The sequence below is a fragment of the Coregonus clupeaformis genome, chromosome 20, assembly GCF_020615455.1.
Source record: "Coregonus clupeaformis isolate EN_2021a chromosome 20, ASM2061545v1, whole genome shotgun sequence".
In the NCBI taxonomy this organism is placed as follows: Eukaryota; Metazoa; Chordata; class Actinopteri; order Salmoniformes; family Salmonidae; genus Coregonus; species Coregonus clupeaformis.
In genome coordinates this window covers 49,309,689-49,337,389 of record NC_059211.1, presented here as the reverse complement: position 1 = coordinate 49,337,389, position 27,701 = coordinate 49,309,689, and the positions used below count along the sequence as shown (strand labels likewise).

The 27,701-nt window shown below is 43.7% G+C and overlaps 3 protein-coding genes and 1 pseudogene across 4 annotated transcripts; 2 read left to right on the top strand and 2 right to left on the bottom strand.

The window, feature by feature from the left end:
* Positions 1–435: 435 nt before the first annotated feature.
* Positions 436–7,941, bottom strand: LOC121533594 (NADH dehydrogenase [ubiquinone] 1 alpha subcomplex subunit 11). Its single transcript, XM_041839677.2, has 4 exons — positions 7,814–7,941; positions 7,343–7,435; positions 1,030–1,152; positions 436–625 (listed from the first exon to the last, which is right to left on the bottom strand). The coding sequence occupies exons 1-4, from the start codon at positions 7,890–7,892 to the stop codon at positions 513–515; spliced, it is 408 nt and encodes a 135-aa protein (XP_041695611.1). The 5' UTR covers positions 7,893–7,941; the 3' UTR covers positions 436–512.
* A 7,940-nt stretch (positions 7,942–15,881) lies between these two features.
* Positions 15,882–18,619, top strand: LOC121532725 (vimentin-type intermediate filament-associated coiled-coil protein-like). 2 transcript variants are annotated; one of them, XM_041838511.2, is made up of 4 exons: positions 15,882–15,965; positions 16,167–16,224; positions 16,333–16,547; positions 16,706–18,619. In XM_041838511.2, exons 3-4 carry the CDS (start codon positions 16,357–16,359, stop codon positions 17,049–17,051), a joined length of 537 nt encoding a protein of 178 aa, XP_041694445.1. In that variant the 5' UTR covers positions 15,882–15,965; positions 16,167–16,224; positions 16,333–16,356; the 3' UTR covers positions 17,052–18,619. The 2 variants fall into 2 exon arrangements, with proteins under 2 accessions (XP_041694445.1, XP_041694444.1); XM_041838510.2 differs by having other exon boundaries at positions 16,167–16,547.
* A 150-nt stretch (positions 18,620–18,769) lies between these two features.
* Positions 18,770–20,429, bottom strand: LOC121532916 (annotated as a pseudogene).
* A 1,242-nt stretch (positions 20,430–21,671) lies between these two features.
* LOC121532724 (mitochondrial import inner membrane translocase subunit Tim13) lies at positions 21,672–26,911 on the top strand. The gene is made up of 3 exons (XM_041838509.2): positions 21,672–21,927; positions 22,385–22,453; positions 25,981–26,911. Exons 1-3 carry the CDS (start codon positions 21,808–21,810, stop codon positions 26,077–26,079), a joined length of 288 nt encoding a protein of 95 aa, XP_041694443.1. The 5' UTR covers positions 21,672–21,807; the 3' UTR covers positions 26,080–26,911.
* Positions 26,912–27,701: the final 790 nt, after the last annotated feature.

Genomic DNA, 27,701 nt, shown 5'->3' with positions numbered 1-27,701 from the left:
TAGCAGCTAATTAGCATTTTATTTTGGGCGGTAAATACAGGCGAATATATTGATAGAAGTCACCTTGTCCTAGAGCGATTTACACGGTTATCAAAACATCACGCCAGGGTAAGCCTACACGAAACACAGCCCTTATTTTAAGTGTTTCTGAAATCTCATATGGGAAAAATTAATGGTGGAAAAACAATTGGAACCATTTCCTTGTTTGACCAATAGGTTTTATGGGTATTATGACTCATACTGTGGTACTTTATTTGTTTGTTTGGGAGGCTAATGACTTCTGATCTCATTCTCAGATTAACTTTGATCTAAATGGCTGATTAAGAGGCCATTGCAAATTGGAGTTGATTGGTGCAAATTGGCTGGGATGTTAGCCAATGTCTCCACCCTGTGGCTAAAACAAGGAGGTGCAGGATACAGACTAATAGACCTACACTCTTTTACACAAGTTTATTCAAGGAATATTCAATATACAATATACATGTCAATATATAGTCTCCCCCTCAGGCTGTTTACATCCTCGGTGGTCCCGCTAATTTCCAGCCCTCCATCTTGCCCACCTTGGTGAACATGGCCAGTGTCCCCAGCCCAATACATGCTGTCGTGCCTGTCATTGCACTGTGAGCTGTGGATCAAAGAGACACAAAATACATATTATTTGTGGAAAAGATATGGAGAGATAGGATATTCTCTGTGATGCCCCTCTGTATCTCTAGCAAACATCTAGCGATGAGAAGAAGTTCACTGCCCTACAAAGATCTTAGAGATTAAAAGATGACAGCAATATGATGGTAACTATGTGGAGCTATTTGCTTATGCAACCAGTCATCTTAGATATGTATAAGGAAGTTAAAAAGCGCTGAAGGGAAAAGACTGCTTTTTGGAATGAAACGTTGGAAGAAAATGCTTTGAAATTGACTTTCCCAATGAGAATACAAATTTTCCTTGTTTCAAAACATTTGCCCCCGTTTGTTCCTACTGAATGCAACCCAGATCTTCAGCATACTGTGCAATATATAGCCTACTCACTACGAGCTCCAAGAAAGACTCCTGATGCACAGCCTCCGATGAAGTAGTTCACCGGGTCATCAGGTGCATCCCGGGCCTGTGCAGCTAGACAAGTGGTCATTCCAAAAATCGCCCCCAAGGCAGCTGTTAAGGAAGGAAGGACAAAACAAATTAAATGAACTTACACTGGCATAAACCTTGCCCAGATGTCGTCTCTTTTCGATAACCCTCACAGTTATCATCCAATGTTTATGCAAATTAGACTGATAAGAAAATGTTCCAAATTAATCTATACATTTGAATGGAAACCTAACATTGGGCATTCTGACATAATACATTTCATTGTAAACACAGGGCACGGGAAGAACAGAGGATTCCCGTTTATTGCATTTTTACCACCACCTCGAATATATAAATAATTGGGCTAGGCTACTGGTTCAAAAGCTATAAGAGGAAAATAGAGAGGAATGAAGAGAGAGAGGCCATTGGAGATGCATGAATTGTGCAAGAAGGGAACAGTGAAAACAGATGTGTAAATTAGAAGTTAATTCATAGCCTGGGCTATTAATCCACCATTTGTATGCTGTTGTGTTACAAAGTGGGATTATAAAACACTAATATATCTTGATTAGATAAGTATTCCCCCTCCCCAAAGTCAATACTTTGGCAGCAATTACATTTGTGAGTCATTCTGGGTAAATCTAAGAGATTTGCACACCTGGATTGTACAATATTTACCCATTATTCTTTTTTTTTTTTATGGTCAAGCTTTGTCAAGTTGGTTGTTGATCATTGCTAGACAGCCATTTTCAAGTCTTGCAACAGATTTTCATGCTGATTTAAGTCAAAACTGTAACTAGGCTACTCAGGAACAGTCAATGTTGTCTTGGTAAGCAACTCCAGTGTATATTTGGCCTTGTGTTTTAGGTTATTGTCCTGCTGAATTTGTCTCCCAGTGTCTGTTGGAAAGCAGACTGAGCCAGGTTTTCCTCTAGGAATTTAGCTCCATTCCGTTTTATCCCCCCAAAAACTCCCTAGTTCTTGCCAATGACAAGCATACCCATAACATGATGCAGCCACCATTCTTGAAAATATGAAGAGTGGTACTCAGTGATGTGTTGGATTTTGCCCCAAACATAACACTTTGTATTCAGGACAAAAAGTTAATTTCTTTGCCACATCTTTTGCAGTATTACTTTAGTGCCTTATTGCAAACAGGATACATGTTTTGGAATATTTGTATTCTGTACTTTCTTCTTTTCACTGTCATTTATGTTAGTATTGTAGAGTAACTACAATGTTGTTGACACAGATGGTAATGCGCCGCCGCAACCTTCGCTCTCTCTCTCCCACTACTCTCTCCTCTTCCATCCTATCATCTCTTCCCTCTGCTCAATCCTTCTCCCTCCAATCTCCTGATTCTGCCTCCTCAACCCTCCTCTCCTCCCTTTCTGCATCCTTTGACTCTCTGTGTCCCCTATCCTCCCGGCCGGCTCGGTCCTCCCCTCCAGCTCCGTGGCTTGATGACTCATTGCGAGCTCACAGAACAGAGCTCCGGGCAGCGGAGCGGAAATGGAAGAAAACTAAACTCCCTGCCGACCTGGCATCTTTTCACTCCCTCCTCTCTACATTTTCTTCATCTGTTTCCGCTGCTAAGGCCACTTTCTACCATTCTAAATTCCAAGCATCTGCCTCTAACCCTAGGAAGCTCTTTGCCACATTTTCCTCCCTCCTGAATCCTCCCCCCCCCCACCCCCCCCTCCTCTCTCTCTGTGGATGACTTCGTCAACCACTTTGAAAAGAAGGTTGACGACATTCGATCCTCGTTTGTTAAGTCTAATGACACTGCTGGTCCTACTCACACTGCCCTACCCTATGCTTTGACTTCTTTCTCCCCTCTCTCTCCAGATAAAATCCTGCGACTTGTGACTGCAGGCCGCCCAACAACCTGCCCGCTTGACCCCATCCCCTCCTCTCTTCTCCAGACCATCTCCGGTGACCTTCTCCCCTACCTCACCTCGCTGATCAACTCATCCTTGACCGCTGGCCATGTCCCTTCCGTCTTCAAGAGAGCGAGAGTTGCTCCCCTTCTCAAGAAACCAACACTCGATCCCACTGATGTCAACAACTACAGACCAGTATCCCTTCTTTCTTTTCTTTCCAAAACTATTGAGCGTGCCGTCTTTAGCCAACTCTCTTGCTATCTCTCTCAGAATGACCTTCTTGATCCAAACCAGTCAGGTTTCAGGACTGGTCATTCAACTGAGACTGCTCTTCGATGTGTCACAGAGGCTCTCCGCACTGCTAAAGCTAACTCTCTCTCCTCTGCTCTTGTCCTTCTAGACCTGTCTGCTGCCTTTGATACTGTGAACCATCAGATCCTCCTCTCCACCCTCTCCGAGCTGGGCATCTCCGGCGCGGCTCACTCCTGGATTGCGTCCTACCTGACCGGTCGCTCCTACCAAGTGGCGTGGCGAGAAGCTGTCTCCGCACCACGTGCTCTCACCACTGGTGTCCCCCAGGGCTCAGTTCTAGGCCCTCTCCTTTTCTCCCTATACACCAAGTCACTTGGCTCTGTCATATCCTCACATGGCCTCTCCTATCATTGCTACGCTGACGATACACAACTAATCTTCTCCTTTCCCCCTTCTGATAACCAGGTGGCGAATCGCATCTCTGCATGTCTGGCAGACATATCAGTATGGATGACGGATCACCACCTCAAGCTGAACCCTGGCAAGACGGAGCTGCTCTTCCTCCCGGGGAAGGACTGCCCGTTCCATGATCTCGCCATCACGGTTGACAACTCCGCTGTGTCCTCCTCCCAGAGTGCGAAGAGCCTAGGCGTGACCCTGGACAACACCCTGTCGTTCTCCGCCAACATCAAGGCGGTGACCCGCTCCTGCAGGTTCATGCTCTACAACATTCGGAGAGTACGACCCTGCCTTACACAGGAAGCGGCACAGGTCCTAATCCAGGCACTTGTCATCTCCCGTCTGGACTACTGCAACTCGCTGTTGGCTGGCCTCCCTGCCTGTGCCATTAAACCCCTACAACTCATCCAGAATGCCGCAGCCCGTCTGGTGTTCAACCTTCCCAAGTTCTCTCACGTCACCCCCCTCCTCCGCACACTCCACTGGCTTCCAGTTGAAGCTCGCATCCGCTACAAGACCATGGTGCTTGCCTATGGAGCAGTGAGGGGAACGGCACCTCTGTACCTTCGGGCTCTGATCAGTCCCTACACCCAAACGAGGGCATTGCGTTCATCCACCTCTGGCCTGCTGGCTCCCTTCCTCTGCGGAAGCATAGTTCCCGCTCAGCCCAGTCAAAACTGTTCGCTGCTCTGGCACCCCAATGGTGGAACAAGCTCCCTCACGACGCCAGGACAGCGGAGTCACTCACCACCTTCCGGAGGCATTTGAAACCCCACCTCTTTAAGGAATACCTGGGATAGGATAAAGTAATCCTTCTACCCCCCCCCCCGCCAAAAAATTGTAAAGTGGTTATCCCACTGGCTATAGGGTGAACGCACCAATTGGTGAGTCGCTCTGGATAAGAGCGTCTGCTAAATGACGTAAATGTGCCCTTGAGCAAGGCACCTAACCCTAATTGCTCCTGTAAGTCGCTCTGGATAAGAGCGTCTGCTAAATGACTAAAATGTAAATGTAAATGTAAATGTTGATCTATCCTCAGTTATTTTCTATCACAGCCATTAACTCTGTAACTGTCTTAAAATCACTATTGGCCTCATGGTTTAATCGCCAAGCGGTTTCCTTCCTCTCCGGCAACTGATTTAGGAAGGGTGCCTGTATCTTTGTAGTGACTGGGTGTATTGATACACCATCCAAAGTGTAAAATTAATAAATTAACCATGCTCAAAAGGATATTCAATGTCTACCAATAGGTACCCTTCTTTGCAAACCATAGGAAAACCTCCCTGGTCTTTGTGGTTGAATCTATGCTTGAAATTCACTGGCCCTTACAGATAATTGTATGTGTGTGGTATGGAGATGGGGTAGTAGTTTTAGAAAATCATTTTAAACACTATTATTCCACACAGAGTGAGTCCATGCAATTTATGTTACTTGTTAAGCACATTCTTACTTGTGAACTTATTAAGGCTTGCCATAACAAAAGGATAGGATACTTATTGACTCAAGCCATTTTAGCTTTTCATTTTTAATTAATTAGGCTGTAACACAACAAAATGTTGAAAAAGGGGTGTGAATACTTCCTGAAGGCACTGTATTAGGCCTAGCCTACTACAGTGAATTTAGGCAACCACCACCTGTGCTGTGCAAGCAAGACAAAATGTTTTATTTTTGTCTGACACATTTTGTGCAAATGAATTTAAGTTGTACATTGCCAAATGTGTCAGCTTAATTCAATGTGATTATTCTTTTAAGTATAGTGCCTAGGCCTATTTAATGAAACCCTGGCTGTTGACGTAGGCAACAGATCGCAAAGCAGGGAATCCCCGATGCCCCCACTCCTTTTTGGAAATGGCAAGTTCACTTTCTCATCCATAAAACGCATATCAAGTGCAAGTGCGCTGTCCAGCAGCTCACATCGGGAGGACGACTACCATGTATCACTAAAATAATGACTATGATCACATTTCCTCTATTTAAATATTAGGCCTATGGGGACATGGACACCTATACATTAGGCAGCCAAACACGAGTGATCAGTGTAGCCTATTATCGTCTAGACATGTTGAAATATCTTCACGCCTAGAATAAAAACCACCAGGCTTCCGTCATAGACTCAATTGAATGGGAAAAAAAGTAAGAATTACATGGGGAACTTTGGAAAAACTAATCCCGTGCTTATCTTCCTCTGCAATAACCCACATGCTGGGATAATTACATAACCAACGTCTCTAGTAATACTATAGCCGTCTCTCCCCTTCAAACTTTCCCTGTCAATTAATTTGATAGGCTACATTATGATATATTATAAACTGGGTGGTTTGAGCCCTGAATGCTGATTGGCTGACAGCCGTGGTATATCAGACCGTATACCACATGTATGACTAAACAAAACAACTTATTGCTATAATGTAGCCTAGGCCTACTACAGCCAAGATTTATAGGCGAGCATTGGTTTTGAATACTTTTTTAGGAAAGGAGAAATGTGATTTCTGTGTCAGATGTTTGAGATGTCCATTCAGAAAGTTTCCTAAAGCAGCCTGTCTAGACTCCATCGCTTAATAAGAGAGGAGGGACAAATAATATAACTGAAATGAGTAGGCCTATAACAACATTTTAAAGATGTAAGCAAGTCATGATGATCAGCATATGTGCGAGGAATGATAACAGGTGCAAGTTTTGCTTTTCTTTCCTCTCATTAATGGGATGCAACTGAAGCAAACGTATCTCGATTTAATCTTGTAGCCTAAAATGTTCTGTATCATTTCTCTCACTCATTCGGAGTCCTCTCTAGCCACTTTGAACAACATGATCTTGTATTGACACTGCCTTCTCACAAGGGAATGACTGCAGCAGGTCATAATGGTATTGTTTATTGTTGTTCTTAAAATGTTATAATTGTACTCACCGCCCATGTTCCATAACGTTGTCATGGTAAAATTGTATGTGGTTTCCAACTACCAATCAGCAACTGCGCCGTAAATCCAGCTGCATATTGAACATTGAGATTGCCAAAAGGCCAGTCTCTTTGGCAAATGACAGGAGTGGAATGTTAGCTAAAAAGACTGGTACCCAGACTAGCATAAACCCACCTTAACTGTATGTTGTTTACAAGTCCTTATAACAAACATCTAATCACAGATAAATGTTTCTTATCACCACTGAAACCCTTTAACATCAAACAGCACACTTTCACCATCACTCACACGAGGAAACTATATAGACTCAGGTGCATTATTAGGTGAATTGCAGCATTGTGACCTGGGCCCGTATCCACAATGCCTCTCATAGTAGGATCGCTGATCTAGGATCAGTTTTGCTTTTGAGATCACAATGTATAAGATTACATGGACAGGGGGGTACCTGAGCCCGTATCCACAGTGTCTCAGAGTAGGAGTGCTGATATAGGATCAGTGTTGCCTTCTAGATCATACTGATTAAGATTATATGGTCAGATTCTAGATCAGAACTCCTACTCTGAGATGCTTTGTGGATATGGGCCCTGGACTAATCCTCATGACATAAATGTCATGTAACAATCTGAGATCACCTTCTAGCCTGAACACTATTGGCTACTGATCTAGGAGGGGTAGCTGTGTATTCCGATTTCAGGTGTAAGCTTGATATCTTCATGGCAGTAAGCCAGGTTATTATTATTACTGCTGTGTATGAGACAGACATACCCATGGTTACTGTGACATTTGTGGCTCTCTGAACAGCTTGGATTGCAGAATCAGGCTGGAATGCAACAATGTGATAGGCTGAACCCACCAACCCTGTGTGTAAAATAAAGAGGATGTTAAGACTACTGTGCACACAGTTGACTAGCTAGCTACTTACTTACTTACTTGCCAAGTATTTAGTCACAACAATGTTAGCTATGATTAGCTTGCTAGCTAACTGGTAAACATCTTCAAATTCCAATGTTCACTGTCCTAGTTAGCTGGCCTGTCTTACAACAGCTGCTTGCTAAACAACTGGCTAACCGTTAACTGACGTTAAATTAGTTGAAAACAACACATTGCTTGCTAATAAGTTAGCAGTAGCTAGCATGGCATTGGCAGCTAACTATGTTATGGCTAGTTAGCTTTACTGCTCTTTACCAACAGTTAGCTAGCTAACTTCCATAATGTTTTCCTTTGTGTAAGACTTACCTAGAGCTGTGCCCAATTTGGTGGTGATCCATGTTTTCTCGACACAATCCTTACCCTCTTGCAGATCCCAATAACCCATTTTTGATTTCACATGAAGGACAACGAGTGGGGAAACATCGCGAGATGAAAAAAAGATGAAGACGAGAATTGATATTGTAAAACTTTATTGACACGCAGCTTCTTCTTCTTCAGTGGGGTTTATCGGCGGTTGGCATCCAACGTTATGGTGCATTACCGCCACCTACTGTACTGGAGTGTGGGCCAGCGACAGGAAGAAACAAAATCTTACCTGCCAGCCCCGTTGCTCTTAAAAAATATAACAAAATATTTGAGACTATATCTATTGACATTCTACTCAGTATACTCTTTAAACTAATTTCCTGTATCCCCTTCTCCCTCAAACTAGATCTCATCCTCTCTCTTTACCTCTGATACTGTCCACACTGTAGCAATACATACTCCACGGTATCTGTTTCCTGGCAATAATCACACTTTCGTGTTGGATGCTTTCCTATCACATTTAAGGTCTTATTCAACTGGCTGTCCCACCCTTAATCTTGTAAAAAATAGCCTCCTCTCTTCTGTTCCTTCCTGCCATCCTCCCCTCCCCGACTTTCCTCTGTACTTGAAATAAATGCCTGCCCTTAGTATCGCTATTCCACTGCTCCTTCCATCTCTGCACCATCACTGTCCATATCAGGCTTTTCCCCTCTGCCTTGCTCATTGAAACTACGACATCAACATCCCCACTACTAAGTGCTTGTTTAGCCAGTACATCAACTGCCTCGTTCCCCTCCACCCCCACATGGGCAGGGACCCAAGTAAATATTATCTGTATACCCATCTGTCTAATCCTGCCATGGGTTTGTAGCACCTCATAAAGCAGGTCTTGTCTGCTACATAAGCTAAAGGACTGGAGACTCATTAACACTGCACATGAATCAGAGCAAATAACTACTCTGTCTGGCTTAACTTCCTCCACCCACTGCAAGGCCAACAGTATGGCCATCAGCTCTGCCTTATATACAGCCAGATGATCTGTAATACGTTTCCTGACTTCCACTCCACATTCCTGCACTACAAATGCTGACCCAGTACGTCCTCTCCTTGGATCTTTTGAACCATCTGTGTAAATGGCCACAAAATCCTGATACACAGTATCCAGACGTCTCTTAAACAAATCAGATGGATCAACACTCCCTATCATTCTGTAGTCTATCCAACACTTCAAGATCAACTACTGGAGGCGGGAGTATATTGATACACATCTATTAAACAAACATCCTATGAAGAGTGGCTTTTTTTACGGGGGGGGCTAACACGCAACAGGTAGAATATAGGGAAGAAGACGCTGAAATGGCGGAAGCGGATGTTCTGTTTGAATCAGATGGCGTGTCGAGTGGAGATGAGAGTGAGAACAATTGGAGTATTGTGGCGAATGTGTAAGGAAATAAGAGAATTAAAGTGGTAGTGGAAACTAGTAAATCCAAACCTAGTTCTGATTTTTCTTTGGTTGGAATAAGGGTTTTGGATTGATGTTGTTACCTGGGAGATCCGTTTGAAGTCTCTATTAAAATGGTGGATGCGTTGGATGAGGTGGCGTCGATGTGAATAACGAGAAGTGGGCTTATTTAGTTTTTTTGTGTTTCTATGGAACTGAAGGAGCGTGCTCTGTGCCTCAAGAAGATGTCGAGTTGGAATGTGTCTTGTGTGGATCTTCAAAGCAGGGCGCCTATCAAGGGTGTTATCTCTGGGGTGGCACTAGAAGTAAATGTGCGAAGGATATATGTGAAGAATTGGATCAAGTGGTTGGTGCACAATGACTGACCCGCATGGTAGATGGAGTGCGCAAGCCCACTCCATCCATTCTATTGTTTTTTGATCAAGAGTCTCTCCCTTCTCACGTGTATTTGGGTTATATGAGATTCCCTGTGAGAGCCTTCATGCCCAAACCCATACAGTGTGAGAAATGTAAATAATTTGGTAATGTGTTTATTTTTTTTATTTATTTTATTTTACCTTTATTTAACCAGGTAAGCCAGTTGAGAACAGGTTCTCATTTACAACTGCGACCTGGCCAAGATAAAGCAAAGTAGTGCAATAAAAACAACACAGAGTTACATATGGGGTAAAAAAAAACATAAAGTCAGAAATACAACAGAAAATATATATACAGTGTGTGCAAATGTAGCAAGTTATGGAGGTAAGGCAATAAATAGGCTATAGTGCAGAATAATTACAATAGTATTAACACTGGAATGCTAGATGTGCAAGAGATTATGTGCAAATAGAGATACTGGGGTGCAAAAGAGCAAAATAAATAACAATATAGGGATGAGGTAGTTGGGTGGGCTAATTTCAGATGGGCTGTGTACAGGTGCAGTGATCGGTAAGGTGCTCTGACAACTGATGCTTAAAGTTATTGAGGGAGATAAGAGTCTCCAGCTTCAGAGATTTTTGCAATGTGTCAGGTGTATGTAGATGGGAGGAGTATTATATGCTCCTCCAGGCACTTGTCCTCTCCTGTCTAGACTCCTGCAACTCGCTGTTGGCTGGGCTCCCCGCTTGTGCCATCAAACCCCTGCAATTTATCCAGAAAGCAGCAGCCCGTCTGGTTTTCAACCTTTTCAAGTTCTCTCATGTCACCACGCTCCTCCGCACACTCCACTGGCTTCCAGTTGAAGCTCGTATCCACTACAAGACCATGGTGCTTCCCTACGGAACAGCAAGAGGAACTGCCCGTCCCTACCTTCAGGCTATGCTCAAACCCTACACCCCAACCCGAGCGCTCCATTCTGCCACCTCAAGCCTCTTGGCCCTAAATAAAATAAACGTTATTGAGGAAAAATGTACTTTCTATGCCTGTGATATGTGGTTGTCCCCCGTAGCTATCTTAAGATGAATGCATTAACTGTAAGTCGCTCTGGATAAGAGCATCTGCTAAATGACTAAAATGTAAAATGTAAAAATATGCCAACTGAGCCTAAATGCTGCAATTGTGGGGGTGAACATGCCCCTGAATTTCTGAAGTGTCCTGTTAGGGTGAAGGAGACGGAGGTGGCAAGAATAAGGGCTGTCCAGAATGTCTCCTATCCGGAAGCGTTGAGAACAGTGTAAGAAAGGAGTGAAGTTGAAGAAGTAATGGTAGCAGGAGTAGCACAAAATGATATTCATTGTCAACAGAGGGCTCCTGACATGTTGCATGTTAAGAAGATGGACTTTGTAGCATTTATTACTTTGGTTATCAACTGCACAGTGCAAACGGAGAAGAAATCTGAGAAAACAGGCATCAATGTGAGTGTGGCTTAGCGTTTTTTGGGACTCAGGGATTTTTCTGCAGTGGCATTACAAATCAAATCAAATTGTATTTGTCACATGTGCCGAATACAACAGGTGTAGACCTTACAGTGAAATGCTTACTTATAAGCCCTTAACCAACAATGCAGTTTTAAGAAAAATAAGTGTTGAGTAAAAAAGAGATAAGTAAAAATTAAAAAAAGAAGAAAAATAGAAACATTTAAAATAATTAAAGAGCAGCAGTAAAATAACAGTAGTGAGGCTATATACAGGGGGTACCGGTACAGAGTCAATGTGCGGGAGCACAGGTTAGTCGAGGTAATTTAGGTAATATGTACAGTGGGGGAAAAAAGTATTTAGTCAAATCAAATCAAATCAAAATCAAATCAAATTTTATTGGCCACATGCGCCGAATACAACAGGTGCAGACATTACAGTGAAATGCTTACTTACAGCCCTTAACCAACAGTGCATTTATTTTTAACAAAAAATTAAAAATTAAACAACAACAAAAAAAGTGTTGAGAAAAAAAGAGCAGAAGTAAAATAAAATAACAGTAGGGAGGCTATATATACAGGGGGGTACCGGTGCTGAGTCAATGTGCGGGGGCACCGGCTAGTGAGGTAGTTGAAGTAATATGTACATGTGGGCAGAGTTAAAGTGACTATGCATAAATAATTAACAGAGTAGCAGCAGCGTAAAAGGATGGGGTGGGGGGGCAGTGCAAATAGTCCGGGTAGCCATGATTAGCTGTTCAGGAGTCTTATGGCTTGGGGGTAGAAGCTGTTGAGAAGTATTTTGGACCTAGACTTGGCACTCCGGTACCGCTTGTCGTGCGGTAGCAGAGAGAACAGTCTATGACTAGGGTGGCTGGAGTCTTTGACAATTTTTAGGGCCTTCCTTTGACACCACCTGGTATAGAGGTCCTGGATGGCAGGAAGCTTGGCCCCAGTGATGTACTGGGCCGTACGCACTACCCTCTGTAGTGCCTTGCGGTCGGAGGCCAAGCAGTTGCCATACCAGGCGGTGATGCAACCAGTCAGGATGCTCTCGATGGTGAAGCTGTAGAATCTTTTGAGGATCTGAGGACCCATGCCAAATCTTTTCAGTCTCCTGAGGGGGAATAGGCTTTGTCGTGCCCTCTTCATGACTGTCTTGGTGTGTTTGGACCATGATAGTTCGTTGGTGATGTGGACACCAAGGAACTTGAAGCTCTCAACCTGTTCCACTACAGCCCCGTCGATGAGAATGGGGGCGTGCTCAGTCCTCTTTTTTTTCCTGTAGTCCACAATCATCTCCTTTGTCTTGGTCACGTTGAGGGAGAGGTTGTTGTCCTGGCACCACACGGCCAGGTCTCTGACCTCCTCCCTATAGGCTGTCTCATCGTTGTCGGTGATCAGGCCTACCACTGTTGTGTCGTCGGCAAACTTAATGATGGTGTTGGAGTCGTGCCTGGCCATGCAGTCATGGGTGAACAGGGAGTACAGGAGGGGACTGAGCACGCACGCCTGAGGGCCCCCCGTGTTGAGGATCAGTGTGGCAGATGTGTTGTTACCTACCCTTAACACTTGGGGGCGGCCCGTCAGGAAGTCCAGGATCCAGTTGCAGAGGGAGGTGTTTAATCCCAGGAGCCTTAGCTTAGTGATGAGCATTGAGGGCACTATGGTGTTGAATGCTGAGCTGTAGTCAATGAATAGCATTCTCACGTAGGTGTTCCTCTTGTCCAGGTGGGAAAGGGCAGTGTGGAGTGCAATAGAGATTGCATCATCTGTGGATCTGTTGGGGCGGTATGCAAATTGGAGTGGGTCTAGGGTTTCTGGGATAATGCTGTTGATGTGAGCCATGACCAGCCTTTCAAAGCACTTCATGGCTACAGACGTCAGTGCTACGGGTCGGTAGTCATTTAGGCAGGTTATCTTAGAGTCCTTGGGCACGGGGACTATGGTGGTCTGCTTGAAACATGTTGGTATTACAGACTCAGTCAGGGACATGTTGAAAATGTCAGTGAAGACACTTGTCAGTTGGTCAGCACATGCTCGGAGTACACGTCCTGGTAATCCGTCTGGCCCTGCGGCCTTGTGAATGTTGACCTGCTTAAAAGTCTTACTCACATCGGCTACGGAGAGCGTTATCACATAGTCATCCGGAACAGCTGGTGCTCTCATGCATGCTTCAGTGTTGCTTGCCTCAAAGCGAGCATAGAAGTGGTTTAGCTCGTCTGGAAGTCTTGTGTCACTGGGCAGCTCGCGGCTGTGCTTCCCTTTGTAGTCTGTAATAGTTTTCAAGCCCTGCCACATCCGACGAGCGTCAGAGCCAGTGTAGTACGATTCAATCTTAGTCCTGTATTGACTCTTTGCCTGTTTGATGGTTCGTCGGAGGGCATAGCGGGATTTCTTATAAGCATCCGGGTTAGAGTCCCGCTCCTTGAAAGCGGCAGCTCTACCCTTTAGCTCAGTGCGGATGTTTCCTGTAATCCATGGCTTCTGGTTGGGGTATGTACGTATGGTCACTGTGGGGACGACATCATCGATGCACTTATTGATGAAGCCAGTGACTGATGTGGTGTACTCCTCAATGCTATCTGAAGAATCCCGGAACATGTTCCAGTCTGTGCTAGCAAAACAGTCCTGTAGCTTAGCATCTGTGTCATCTGACCACTTTTGTATTAACCGAGTCACTGGTGCTTCCTGCTTTAGTTTTTGCTTATAAGCAGGAATCAGGAGGATAGAGTTATGGTCAGATTTGCCAAATGGAGGGCGAGGGAGACCTTTGTATGCGAGGGAGAGCTTTGTATGCCACCAATTGTGCAAGTTCTCCCACTTAAAAAGATGAGAGAGGCCTGTAATTTTCATCATAGGTACACGTCAACTATGGCAGACAAATTGAGGAAAAAAATCCAGAAAATCACATTGTAGGATTTTTTATGAATTTATTTGCAAATTATGGTGGAAAATAAGTATTTGGTCACCTACAAACAAGCGAGATTTCTGGCTCTCACAGACCTGTAACTTCTTCTTTAAGAGGCTCCTCTGTCCTCCACTCGTTACCTGTATTAATGGCACCTGTTTGAACTTGTTATCAGTATAAAAGACACCTGTCCACAACCTCAAACAGTCACACTCCAAACTCCACTATGGCCAAGACCAAAGAGCTGTCAAAGGACACCAGAAACAAAATTGTAGACCTGCACCAGGCTGGGAAGACTGAATCTGCAATAGGTAAGCAGCTTGGTTTGAAGAAATCAACTGTGGGAGCAATTATTAGGAAATGGAAGACATACAAGACCACTGATAATCTCCCTCGATCACGCAAGATCTCACCCCGTGGGGTCAATATGATCACAAGAACGGTGAGCAAAAATCCCAGAACCACACGGGGGCACCTAGTGAATGACCTGCAGAGAGCTGGGACCAAAGTAACAAAGCCTACCATCAGTAACGCACTACGCCGCCAGGGACTCAAATCCTGCAGTGCCAGACGTGTCGCCCTGCTTAAGCCAGTACATGTCCAGGCCTGTCTGAAGTTTGCTAGAGTGCATTTGGATGATCCAGAAGAGGATTGGGAGAATGTCATATGGTCAGATGAAACCAAAATATTACTTTTTGGTAAAAACTCAACTCGTCGTGTTTGGAGGACAAAGAATGCTGAGTTGCATCCAAAGAACACCATACCTACTGTGAAGCATGGGGGTGGAAACATCATGCTTTGGGGCTGTTTTTCTGCAAAGGGACCAGGACGACTGATCCGTGTAAAGGAAAGAATAAATGGGGCCATGTATCGTGAGATTTTGAGTGAAAACCTCCTTCCATCAGCAAGGGCATTGAAGATGAAACGTGGCTGGGTCTTTCAGCATGACAATGATCCCAAACACACCGCCCAGGCAACGAAGGAGTGGCTTCGTAAGAAGCATTTCAAGGTCCTGGAGTGGCCTAGCCAGTCTCCAGATCTCAACCCCATAGAAAATCTTTGGAGGGGAGTTGAAAGTCCGTGTTGCCCAGCGACAGCCCCAAAACATCACTGCTCTAGAGGAGATCTGCATGGAGGAATGGGCCAAAATACCAGCAACAGTGTGTGAAAACCTTGTGAAGACTTACAGAAAACGTTTGACCTGTGTCATTGCCAACAAAGGGTATATAACAAAGTATTGAGAAACTTTTGTTATTTACCAAATACTTATTTTCCACCATAATTTGCAAATAAATTCCTTAAAAATCCTACAATGTGATTTTCTCGAAAAAAATTCTCATTTTGTCTGACATAGTTGACGTGTACCTATGATGAAAATTACAGGCCTCTCTCATCTTTTTAAGTGGGAGAACTTGCACAATTGGTGGCTGACTAAATACTTTTTTCCCCCACTGTACATGTGGGTAGAGGTCAAGTGACAATGCATAGAACTCCTGTCAATGAATGCTCTGGCCTCACAGGTACCTGAGCCTGTGTAGTGATGTGATTTGAATGTGTGGGATGGTTGTTTGTAGGTTGTTTGTGGTCCTCTGTAGCTCAGCTGGTAGAGCATGGCGCTTGTAATGCCAGGATAGTGGGTTTGATCCCTGGGAACACCCATACTTAAAAATTTATGCTCACATGACTGTAAGTCGCTTTGGATAAAAGCGTCTGCCAAATGGCTTATTGTTTGATTTGTTTTTGTATTATACAATGTAATATTTTTTGTTTAAATACTCCATACAGTAGATGGCGGCAATACACCAATAGGTGTAGTCTGCCATAAAAACTTTAAAGAGGAAGAAAAAATAACCAGTGACACTTTCCGGGGCAGAGTTTAATCCACAGGTTATAAAGCTGTTGCGAAATTCACTCAAATTATCCAGCCTTTTATATAAAAACATTGCAGGTAACGAGCGATTATATTGCACGAGTCATGTTGTTCGTAATTATCACATGGAATTATATATATTGTTACATTTCTCATGAGTTTCAGAGATTAGATATATCGTAGAATGACGTATCGGTAGCTGGCTAACTAACGTTATTTAACTAGCTGTTTTGGTTTCTATCATAACACGGAACAATGTGTTTTTGTGCAATTGTACAGTTGTTTACCGAGCTAGGAGGACCTATACCAAACGCTGAAGAAAGTGCAGCCATGGCAGGTAGAGTAAACACCAGCCCTCCGGTGAAATGCTTGTTCACGAGCAATGAGGCAATCGTCACGATCATTCTTCTACGGTGAGCTAACGTTAGTGTAAATGGACTTTTAGGTCGTGTCATATTCCTCATGTGACATGTCCTCGCCATCACCGGTCCAAATTCGGGAGGCGAACGCACACCTGGCCGCTGTGCACAGGCGGGTAGTAGAACTGGAGCAGCGGCTCGAGGTAGCAGAGAACACCGTGAGGGAGCAAGCAGAGAGTCTCATCAGGAAGGACGAGCAACTGAGGGCTGCTACCCAGGAGATCACCGAGGCCAAGAATAAGTAAGTGATGGAGGTCTTGTCTCTTCAGGCATTGCCAAAGCTCCCCTTTCATTTACCAAATATTGCTGTTTCACATGTGCGTTGTGTGCTCGAGACTGCAGAAACATGTGCTTAAAAAGATAAATCGATGATAACCTTTATCTATTTTTTTTCTCTAGAGAGATGTACTACCTCCACGAGAAGCTGTGCAAGTCAGATGAGACCATCCAGAGGTTTCAGAACATGGTCAAGGAGAGGGATGCTATGATAGGCCAGTTGCAACATCGCTGCCAGCTCCTGGACAACATCTGTAAGAGCAGGCCTTTACTAGACAGTATGCTGTTTCATATTGCTGAGGCAGAAAGACTTGGGCCAGTGGTGGGGATGGGTGAACCCACTGCCAAAACATCCCTCACAGACGGGGAGTCAAACTGCAGTCCCAACCGCATCTCTAACCACAAAGACTTCTCTCTCAGTGAGGATGACCAGGAGCTGGATGAGATAGTGTTTGGAACAACTGTATAGTACAAGGCCCCTGAGAAGAGTTAGGTTAGTGAAGAGGATGGTACTTGAAGTAGAGGCATGAGATTTCAAAACATCATGCATGTTGTGTTATTTAATTTTTTTTATCTCAAAGGAAACATTTGTGCTCTAAGTAGTTCTGTATGTTAAGCAGATAACTTACAAGTTAACATGACGTCACGTAGGGGAACTGCTTGACATGTTATAAAGCCTTTGATTTATCCAAATAGAGGGAAACTAATCTGCCTTGATTCCACATCTTAACCTGACAATAACCAGGTGTCCATACATTTCAGATAAGTTACTGTGTTAACTGCTGTTTTTTTGTACTGTAATATGTAACATTTGGAAATGGTGTAAAAATGACCGCTGTTTGTGTTCAGCTCAAAGTGTTCAGAAGGTCAAAAAGTGTTGAGATGGTCAGAGTTCAGAAAGTACATCTGTCGCACATGCAAGGCTAGGTTCTACTCCATCCCATGCATTTGACTGTAGTATACACGTTTCAGTCATTCTGCACTAACAACGTTTTTTAAAAGTGACAATTCAATTTAAAGTGCTTTAGGTTATTTTCGGTGAGTGTACTTACTCTACACGTATCCCATGTAAACGTGACACATTTAATGGTTAATCTAAGACATACATTTGCCTCTTGTTGGCGTCAATATTTGCTTCAGTGAAGCAAAGTCTATGCAATATTGAAGTTTGTGTCACTCTTACAGTACACTCACTCTTGCATTACGTAAGATGCTACATAATGTCACATTCCAGTAGGGTCAAAAGCAGGGGAAATCATGCCTTGTTGTGCTCTCATTATAATAATACTATACTGTTTTGCTTAGTCATTATATAAGCAATATTATATATTGTGTTGGCTTAAATCATCAGGTGGCTAAAAGTATTGTGTTATGTCTGCTATGTCTTTAAGTACAACTGCATGATTGTGCAGCTTAAACTGTTCCTCTTGTGATCATTGTACCTGTGCTTTAGCACGGGAACTGTTTCGCCTCTGAACTGTCAAACGTGTGTTGCTCTGTTCATTTAAGAAATTAATATTTTCTGAGAAGAGGTATTTTGATTCAATGAGGAATGTTTTTTTAGCAACAGACCAGTCTGCTACATGAATAAATTATTTATTTATACAATATTTACTAATAGCTTTGCTGTGTCACTAGCTACTCTTCCTACTTCAGGGATAATGTGACTGAAAAACTATACTTAAATCTTTGTCAAACATACCCCACTAGTGAAGACATGCAGGCACAGGGAATGGTGCCTGACACAAAGGCTATGGTGGCAATGTTATTTTGACAACATTATCCCTGTGGAGATGCATACATTAGAAGTTATGCATGGGAAGTTCAGATAACTGCTCAAGACACCTATAGACAGGAATGTGAGCCTATTTTCTTACCCCAGAATACTAATGTACTGAGATTATATTGTATATTCTGGGAAGGATATTAGAAAAATTCATACTGGGAATATCAAGGGAAAGAAGAACAACATGTAACACTGTTGAAAGTACATAGTCATTTTTATTAATATCAATATAAAATAACATTTTCATAGCAGGCGTGACCAATGTGACTTATTTTTTTCCATTCATTTAGATAAACATTGAGACAATAAAAAGTCATTTTGCACAATATATGGTTTGTTACATTATAAGATTCCAATAATTATTTGCTTTGGGCAATAGCGATAATTTTGGCCAGGCTTTATCATTGCTGCAGTACTAGCTTCCACCTGCCAATGCAGCTGTAGAAGCATTTAGCACCATCAGGGCCAAGCGGCTGGCGCAGCATCTCCACCACGCCCAGTGGCCTCTTGGGCAGGCCAGGCGAGAAGGGCCCACCTCTGTCAGGAAAGAAGGAATGGGCAGCAGTCTTCCGGCGCTGGATCCCACACTATCCTGGGAATAGTCCCCAGAGCACTTGCTCCTGACAAAGGTCCCGTTGCCACTGGTCACAGGGCTGCTGCTGAACACTGGAGCAGCCAGCGGGGAGAGAGTGTGGCCACTTGGGACCAGTTTGTGAGGCAGGAGGGGGCTCCCCATAGGGCTACTCACTGGGTTCCTGTAAGGGTCTGAGCAGAAGGAGGACACCCGGGGGAAGGACAGGTGGCTGCAGTACAGAGCCTGAGGCCGGGTGACCCTGTGGTTGGGCCTTCTCGAGGCGGGGGCAAAGTCGGACTCAAATTAGCTGTAGAGGGCAGAGTCCTCCAGGGAGTAACGCGGGTAGCGCCTGCTCTTGCAGTTGGGCTTCCTGGAGCACACACTCTCGATGCCATCCTCAGACTCCTCCTCTGTGCTGTCCTGGCTGCCCCCTGGCTTCCTGGTACACCTGCAGCCTAGGAGCACCACACGCGCTGCCCTGTTCCTCGCAGCTACTCCTCAGCCTGCGGGGCCTCATAGGCCCTCTGTGCCTCCTCCAGCTACTCATACTCCACCACTGCACACACCATATGCCTCAGCTCCGTGTACTTCTTGGCGTACCTCTTGAGCTCGGCAGGATCTCCTTCCCTGGGCGGCGAATGCGGAGGGAGGTGATGGTGCCGTGGCAATCAAACAGTCTCATGGCTGTCTCCATCAGGCTCGGCTGCTCCACTCCCAGGGCTATGCTCTCCTCCTCGTCATTATTGGCCTCTCCTTCCAGGAGGTTCCAGGCCAGCAGCAGCTTGCTGGTGGGAACACCGCAGCCAGTCAGGCACTGCGTCCCTCAGTCGTACCTTGGTTCCCTCCTCGTTGACTTCCAGCTGCCGTGTGGTGCGTGCCGCAGCCAGCGTGGTTCGCCAATTGCGTTGTGTGCTCCCTAATCTACAACTCAGAATGTTTAGGTTAAGTCATATTTACAAAGGTTATACTTGTTAACAAGAGAAATGTCAATGCAGGCCATAGTGCTGTGAGCAGGATAGTTTTCAACAACATAAGCCATCTATAAATCCTACATTTTTAAACGAGGTTAGTAACTTCACGCTGACATAGCCCATCTTGTTGCTCTGAACATGTTTTAGAAAAAAGACATCTTCAGAAAGGCTTTCATTGGTAAGATAGTTTTCTAGTTGAGTGGCAATTTTCTGTTTCAGGTCTACAACAGGGGGACTCCACACTTCGTCCTCAATACAGTCCTCTTCTTCAAACACATCAGTCAACTCTGTGGAGCTCCTGCAGAACAATGGATATCAACATTCATAAATTGATTTCAACATTCCTAAGTGTAATTTGGCATTATGAGTAAAGCACCAACCAGGTGAACAGGAAGCAGCGATACTTGCATCTTATAAATGTCTGTGTCGAGTTGCAGGTGGTTATACACAAACCAGAGAAAACTCTGAAAGATATTTAATCCATATTTTGTACTGCGTGAGAAATGCCTCTTGCATCTGTGTAGATCTTTGTTTTGGTCACACTGTGTGACTCTGTCATCTCCTTCTACACGTGGCAGCAGCCGCGTCTCATAGAAACGACTAGTTCCTGCAAAGATGCTGGGAAATTCTAGATGTGTGGCAGCTAAAATGCAGAGGAACCTCCTCGCGAGGTACAAAACATGGATTTAATATCTTTCTGAGTTTTCTCTGGTTTGTGTAGAACCACCTGCAACTGGACACTGACATTTATAAGATAAATGTTTCCCCAAATCGAGAACGAAGACAGTATTGCTGCTTCCTGTTCACCTGGTTGGTGCTTTACTCAAAATGCCGGTTACAATCTGCTAGCCAGTGAACAGGCTACACTTGAACAATAAAAAAAATACAGTAAATAATGACCTAACTGGCCCTAGCCAGAATAGATTTAAACCCAACGCTTGCTTACAGCTGCCGCAAGATATGGTTCGGAAACTTTACCTCAATCCAGGGATGAGAAATGTGTGGTACTCCGAATTGTCCCATTATCCCAATTGTTACACCTAGAAGATTGAATGACTGCTAGTTTTATCAGTTATTCAATCTTCTTGGTGTAACAGTTGGAATAATGGGACAATTTGGAGTACAACGTGTTTTCATTCTACTTTTATCATTGGAAGTCCCAATTTCCATGATCCCCAGCAAACTGTATTTTTTTGCTTCCCTCTGAAATATCCCTATATATTCCATATACATGATGTACACCAGTGTGGCAGTATGCTGGAAGAAATTGTGAAATAGTTGCATAATGCATAATGAACAAACATTGTGTCAGTCAAATCTATGTGTTGGAATATAACACACCCATGTGTCTCAAAAACTTTCAGATGGGCCAAAACACAATTCTGACATATTTTATTTGTTATGTTTTTATTTCAATAAGTGAATCAAGATAAAATGATCAGGAAAGTGTGATTATTGTCAGGAAACAGAGACATTGGAGCAGGTATTGCTACAGTGTGGGCAGTATCAGCGGGAAAGAGAGAGGATGAGATCTAGTATGAGGGAGAAGGGGATACAGGAAATTAGTTTAAGGAGTATATTGAGGAGAACGTCATTAGAAATAGTCTAAAATATATTGTTATATTTTTTAAGAGCAACGGGGCTGGCAGGTAGGATTTAGTTTCTCCCCGTCTCTGGCCCACACTCCAATACAGTAGGTGACGGTAATGCACCATAACGTTGGATGCCAACTGCCGATAAACCCCACTGAAGAAGAAGAATAAGACAATTACAGGAAGTCACGTCGTCGAACAATATTGTTTCAAGGGCAATTTTTCGAACTGGTTACATGAGCTACACGTGTAATTACTAGTTACAGTTTAATTTCTTAAGGATAAAATTATCACAATTAGATATGGACGGATTTGGTTCCGATTTTTCATCAGGTGCTGGATCCGGTAAAATGGACACCGGGACAATCATGGAGCAAGTAAAGGTCCAGATTGCGGTGGCTAATGCGCAAGAACTCTTGCAGGTAACGTTAAATTGTTTTGAGCTAGCAAGCAAGCAAGCAAGCTAGCTAGGTAGTAGAGATATTGACATTGTTTGTATCCAGGTATACAGCTGACTGGTTAGCTAATTGGCGAGTCTAGCAAGTTGAAATAGCTAGCTAGCTAATGCAAAAGCAACAACTAGTTAGTTAGCTACCTAGCTAGTTAGCTCAATAGGCCATATGCATATCCAAACTGGGCATATCCAGCTAATGCGTGTAATTGCTGGCCTTCAACTTGCTATCTTCTACTGTATTTTTCTATCATAGTTAACTTAAAACTCCAAGATTGGTTGGTAGGCCAGGCCTATTATTATCAATGCAGTTATTAGCTAAACTGCCTGTCAGAGGTCATGGAGCCTGAACCTTGAGGTGATCATTACTTTATCTAGCTCGCTGAATGAAGGTGGGTTAAACCTTTTTCTTTTTTCTTTTGTTGTAGAGAATGACAGACAAATGTTTCAAGAAATGCATAGGCAAACCAGGAGGCACGTTGGACAACTCTGAACAGGTATGCCAGTGTATTTTATTTGCAAATCACCTTTTATTTGTCACATACACGTGTTTAGCAGATGTTATATCGGGTGTAGCGAAATGCTTTTGCTTCTAGCTCCGACAGTGCAGTAATATCTAACAATTTCACAACATATACCCAATACACACAAAACTAGTAAGAAATGGGATTTAAGAATATATACATATAGGGACAAGCAATGACAGAGCGGCATGGACTAAGATACAGTAGAATATTATAGAATAGAATGCAGTATATACATATGAGATGAGTAGTGCAAGATATGTAAACATTATTAAAGTGAATAGTGTTCCATTTCTTAAAGTGGCCAGTGATTTCAATAGGCAGCAGCAGCCTCTAATGTGCTAGTGATGGCTATTTAACAGTCTGATGGCCTTGAGATAGAAGCTGTTTTTCATTCTCTCTGTCCCAGCTTTGATGCACCTGTACTGACCTCGCCTTCTGGATGATAGCGGGGTGAACAGGCAGTGGCTCAGGTGGTTGATGTCCTTGATGATCTTTTTGGCCTTCCTGTGACATCGGGTGCTGTATGTGTCTTGGAGGGTGGGTAGTTTGCCTCCGGTAATGCGTTCGGCAGACCGCACCACCCTCTGGAGAGCCCTGCCGTTGCGGGCGGTGCAGTTGCCGTACCAGGCGGTTATACAGCCTGACATGATGCTCTCAATTGTGCATCTGTAAAAGTTTGTGAGGGTTTTAGGTGCTAAGCCAAATTTATTCAGCCTCCTGAGGTTGAAGAGGCTCTGTTGCGCCTTCTTCACCACACTGTCTGCGTGGGTGGACCATTTCAGTTTGTCGGTGATGTGTACCCCAAGGAACTTGAAGCTTTCCACCTTCTCCACTGCGGTCCCATCAATGTGGATAGGGGGGTGCACCCTCTGCTGTTTCCTGAAGTCCACGATCATCTCCTTTGTTTTGTTGATGTTGAGTGAGAGGTTATTTTCCTGGCACCACACTCCCAGAGCCCTCACCTCCTCCCTGTAGGTGGTCTCGTCATTGTTGGTAATCAAGCCTACTACTGTTGTGTCATCTGCAAACTTGATGATTGAGTTGGAGGTGTGCTTGGCCACGCAGTCATGGGTGAACAGGGAGTACAGGAGTGGGCTGAGCACGCACCCTTGTGGGGCCCCAGTGTTGAGGATCAGCGAAGTGGAGATGTTGTTTCCTACCTTCACCACCTGGGGGCGGCCCGTCAGGAAGTCCAGGACCCAGTTGCACAGGGCAGGGTTCAGACCCAGGGCCTCAAGCTTAATGATGAGCTTGGAGGGTACTATGGTGTTGAATGCTGAGCTATAGTCAATGAACAGCATTCTTACATAGGTATTCCTCTTGTCCAGATGGGATAGGGCAGTGTGATGGCGATTGCATCGTCTGTGGCTCTATTGGGGCGGTAAGCAAATTGAAGTGGGTCTAGGGTGACAGGGAAGGTAGAGGTGATATGATCCTTGACTAGTCTCTCAAAGCACTTCATGATGACAGAGGTGAGTGCTACTGGGCGATAGTCATTTAGTTCAGTTACCTTTGGTTTCTTGGGTACCGGAACAATGGTGGCCATCTTGAAGCATGTGGGAACAGCAGACTGGGAAACGGAGAGATTTGAATATGTCCATAAACACACCAGCCAGCTGGTCTGCGCATGCTCTGAGGACGCGGCTAGGGATGCCGTCTGGGCCGGCAGCCTTGCGGGGGTTAACATGCTTAAATGTCTTAATCACGTCGTCGGCCATGGAGAAGGAGGCCTCAGTCCTTGGTAGTGGGCCTCGTCAGTGGCACTGTGTTATCCTCGATGTGTTATCCAGATTATTGATGGGATGGTATATGTACAGTTGAAGTCAGAAGTTTACATGCACTTAGGTTGGAGTCATTAAAACTCATTTTTCAACCACTCCACAAATTTCTTGTTAACAAACTATAGTTTTGGCAAGTCGGTTAGGACATCTACTTTGTGCATGACACAAGTAATTTTTCAAACAATTGTTTACAGACAGATTATTTCACTTATAATTCACTGTATCACAATTCCAGTGGGTCAGAAGTTTACATACATTAAGTTGACTGTGCCTTTAAACAGCTTGAGAAATTCCAGAAAATTATGTAATGGCTTTAGAAGCTTCTGATTGACATCATTTGAGTCTATTGGAGGTGTACCTGTGGATGTATTTCAAGGCCTACCTTCAAACTCAGTGCCTCTTTGCTTGACATCATGGGAAAATCAAAAGAAATCAGCCAGCAATTTCCAAACGCCTGAAGGTACCACGTTCATCTGTACAAACAATAGTACGCAAGTATAAACACCATGGGACCACGCAGCCGTCATACCGCTCAGGAAGGAGACGCGTTCTGTCTCCTAGAGATGAATGTACTTTGGTGTGAAAAGTGCAAATCAATCTCAGAACAACAGCAAAGGACCTTGTGAAGATGCTGGAGGAAACAGGTACAAAAGTATCTATATCCACAGTAGAGCGAGTCCTATATCGACATAACCTGAAAGGCCGCTCAGCAAGGAAGAAGCCACTGCTCCAAAACCGCCATAAAAAAGACAAACTACGGTTTGCAACTGCACATGGGGACAAAGATCTTACTTTTTGGAGAAATCTCCTCTGGTCTGATGAAACAAAAATAGAACTGTTTGCCCATAATGACCATCGTTAAGTTTAGAGGAAAAAGGGGGTAACTTGCAAGCCGAAGAACACCATCACAACCGTGAAGGCCGGGGGTGGCAGCATCATGCACTTCACAAAATAGATGGCATCATGAGGAAGAACAATTATGTGGATATATTGAAGCAACATCTCAAGACATCAGTCAGGAAGTTAAAGCTTGGTCGCAAATGGGTCTTCCAAAAGGACAATGACCCCAAGCTTACTTCCAAAGTTGTGCCAAAATGGCTTAAGGACAACAAAGTCAAGGTATTGGAATGGCTATCACAAAGCCCTGACCTCAATCCTATAGAAAATTTGTGGGCAGAACTGAAAAAAGTGTGTGTGAGCAAGGAGGCCACAAACCTGACTCCGTTACACCAGCTCTGTCAGGAGGAATGGGCCAAAATTCACCCAACTTATTGTGGGAAGCTTGTGGAAGGCTACCCAAAATGTTTGACCGTAGTTAAACAATTTAAAGGCAATGCTACGAAATACTAATTGAGTGTATATAAACTTCTGACCCACTGGGAATGTGATTGAAATAAATAAAAGCTGAAATAAATCATTCTCTATACTATTATTCTGACATTTCACATTCTTAAAATAAAGTGGTGTTCCTAACTGACCTAAGACAGGAATTTTTACTAGGATTAAGTGTCAGGAATTGTGAAAAACTGATTTTAAATGTATTTGGCCAAGGTGTATGTGAACTTCCGACTTCAACTGTATATGAGGAATTGTGACCCCTACCTTGAGTCAGTGATTTTTAATTTGAGACCTCAGATAAGGTGCAAATTTGAAAATGCTAATATTATGCTGTGGAACAGGGTAATGCTCACTGATATATTTTTCTGTTTATTGCAGAAATGCATCGCTATGTGCATGGATCGATATATGGATGCATGGAATACCGTGTCCCGTGCCTACAACTCCAGACTACAGAGGGAAAGAGCTCGTATATGAACATCATCCTACTCTGCCAGCCATACCTTTGCAAAGCCAAAACGTATGGCAGGGAAGGTGTTAGTGGCTGAGGCTGCAAGAGCATGTGTAGCACAATGACACACAAACTTCTGTGAGAACTCCTAACGGACATGTTTGGAGATCCTGTGAACGGCAACAATAATGATGGTGGACATTTTCCTTTCACTAAAAGGATATTTTAACAAATGGATATCTTCTATTGTTTTTCATTATTATTAAAAGACACATGAATGAATGTTAACAAGAAAATATTCTGTGCAATTATAATGTGTCATTTTCAAGTCTACTCTGTAACCGTCCCCTAAAAGTTCAGTGCCAGTTACCTATTCTTCAGTTGGTTACTGGCTGTGAGTGTGGGTGAAACACCAGTTCCCTGAGGGGATTAGGCAAGGCTTCTTTTACCACCTTCCTAAACCTAGTTTCTTCCCTGTGGAAGAATTGAGGAACAATTTTTTTTGTTTTCATAATTGTGAACCAGGCACTCGGACCAGCTAAACAATCCTATATCAGAATACGTGTCGAGAACAAAACAGTATTGTCAGACTTGCGTTCCAGTTGTCAATATCTGCCCTAGTGGATCTGTTTAACAGGGTCTGCTGTGGTGCAGACTTTGTATTGAACCTGGCTGGCTTGGTTTGCTAGATTTCTGGGAACAACACTCCTTCATTCATCCCTTTGACTTGTGTAGGGAAGTAAAAAGAAATGGCCTGTGAGTGCTTAAAGGTGGGTGCTCCTGCTCAGAGGTGTGTTTGTGACTGACTGGAATGGCCTTTTTCACTTGTGAGACGTAAATAAATAAATTCAGATCAAGCATTTGTGCCCTGTTTTCTATTCCTTGCATATTTAAAATACATTCTTCCATGCTGGTGGAAACTGTGTCGTTGGGTCATATTTCTTGTAGGGCCTGAACTCCTTCCAGAAATGTAGATTTAGCTACACTACATAAAGATGCTTTCATGCAAGGCTCAGTTCCTGAGCATCTGCTATAAAAATGTTGCTTTGTCCAACTTTTAGTTAGTTAGCCCACATAATTTACATTAAAAAGCTGGTTGGCTGCAAATGAATAATTACAATAATGCATTTTGAACCCACAGAAATCAAAATGCTTACACCGTATAGATGTTTTCTCAACAAATACGATAAAATAAATACACAACATCCCAAATGCATGTTTTAGTAAAATGTCCACAGACTATCGTTGTACACATTAGTCCAAGATTTCATCTGAATCTCCTGGTAGTTTCATGATGGTAGAGGACATACATCATCCTTGACCAGTAGCGCACAAGAAATACCAGTGGTGGCTGCAAAGTAGAAAACCCATTGTGTCAAGTATTGTATGATGTCTCAATTCCTCCTCTTTTCCATAGCCTCAGAAAGGCAGATAGTTGGATATCCATTCCCTGATGGCAGTGACCCACATGTAGGCTCCTGGGAAACCAGTCTATCCGCAGCCATGTCCCCAGCTGGTCACCCCGGCAACAAACCACTGGCCAGAGGCTTCATGACACGTTAGGGGGCCACCAGAATCTCCCTGGTTTTCAGAAAGGGAGAAAGACCTCGATTGAGAACTTTGCGGTAGAGAATTCAAAATGTGCATT

Bases quoted from the DNA above. Each gene is read 5' to 3' on its own strand.
- LOC121532724 (XM_041838509.2), top strand. From the start codon at position 21,808: ATGGACGGATTTGGTTCCGATTTTTCATCAGGTGCTGGATCCGGTAAA. The intron at 21,928-22,384 runs GTAACGTTAAAT...CTTTTGTTGTAG, and splicing joins ATGCGCAAGAACTCTTGCAG to AGAATGACAGACAAATGTTT. The intron at 22,454-25,980 runs GTATGCCAGTGT...TGTTTATTGCAG, and splicing joins CGTTGGACAACTCTGAACAG to AAATGCATCGCTATGTGCAT.
- LOC121533594 (XM_041839677.2), bottom strand. From the start codon at position 7,892: ATGGGTTATTGGGATCTGCAAGAGGGTAAGGATTGTGTCGAGAAAACA. The intron at 7,436-7,813 runs GTAAGTCTTACA...TTTTACACACAG, and splicing joins CAAATTGGGCACAGCTCTAG to GGTTGGTGGGTTCAGCCTAT. The intron at 626-1,029 runs GTGAGTAGGCTA...TTTGATCCACAG, and splicing joins AGTCTTTCTTGGAGCTCGTA to CTCACAGTGCAATGACAGGC.
- LOC121532725 (XM_041838511.2), top strand. From the start codon at position 16,357: ATGTCCTCGCCATCACCGGTCCAAATTCGGGAGGCGAACGCACACCTG. The intron at 16,548-16,705 runs GTAAGTGATGGA...TTTTTTCTCTAG, and splicing joins ATCACCGAGGCCAAGAATAA to AGAGATGTACTACCTCCACG.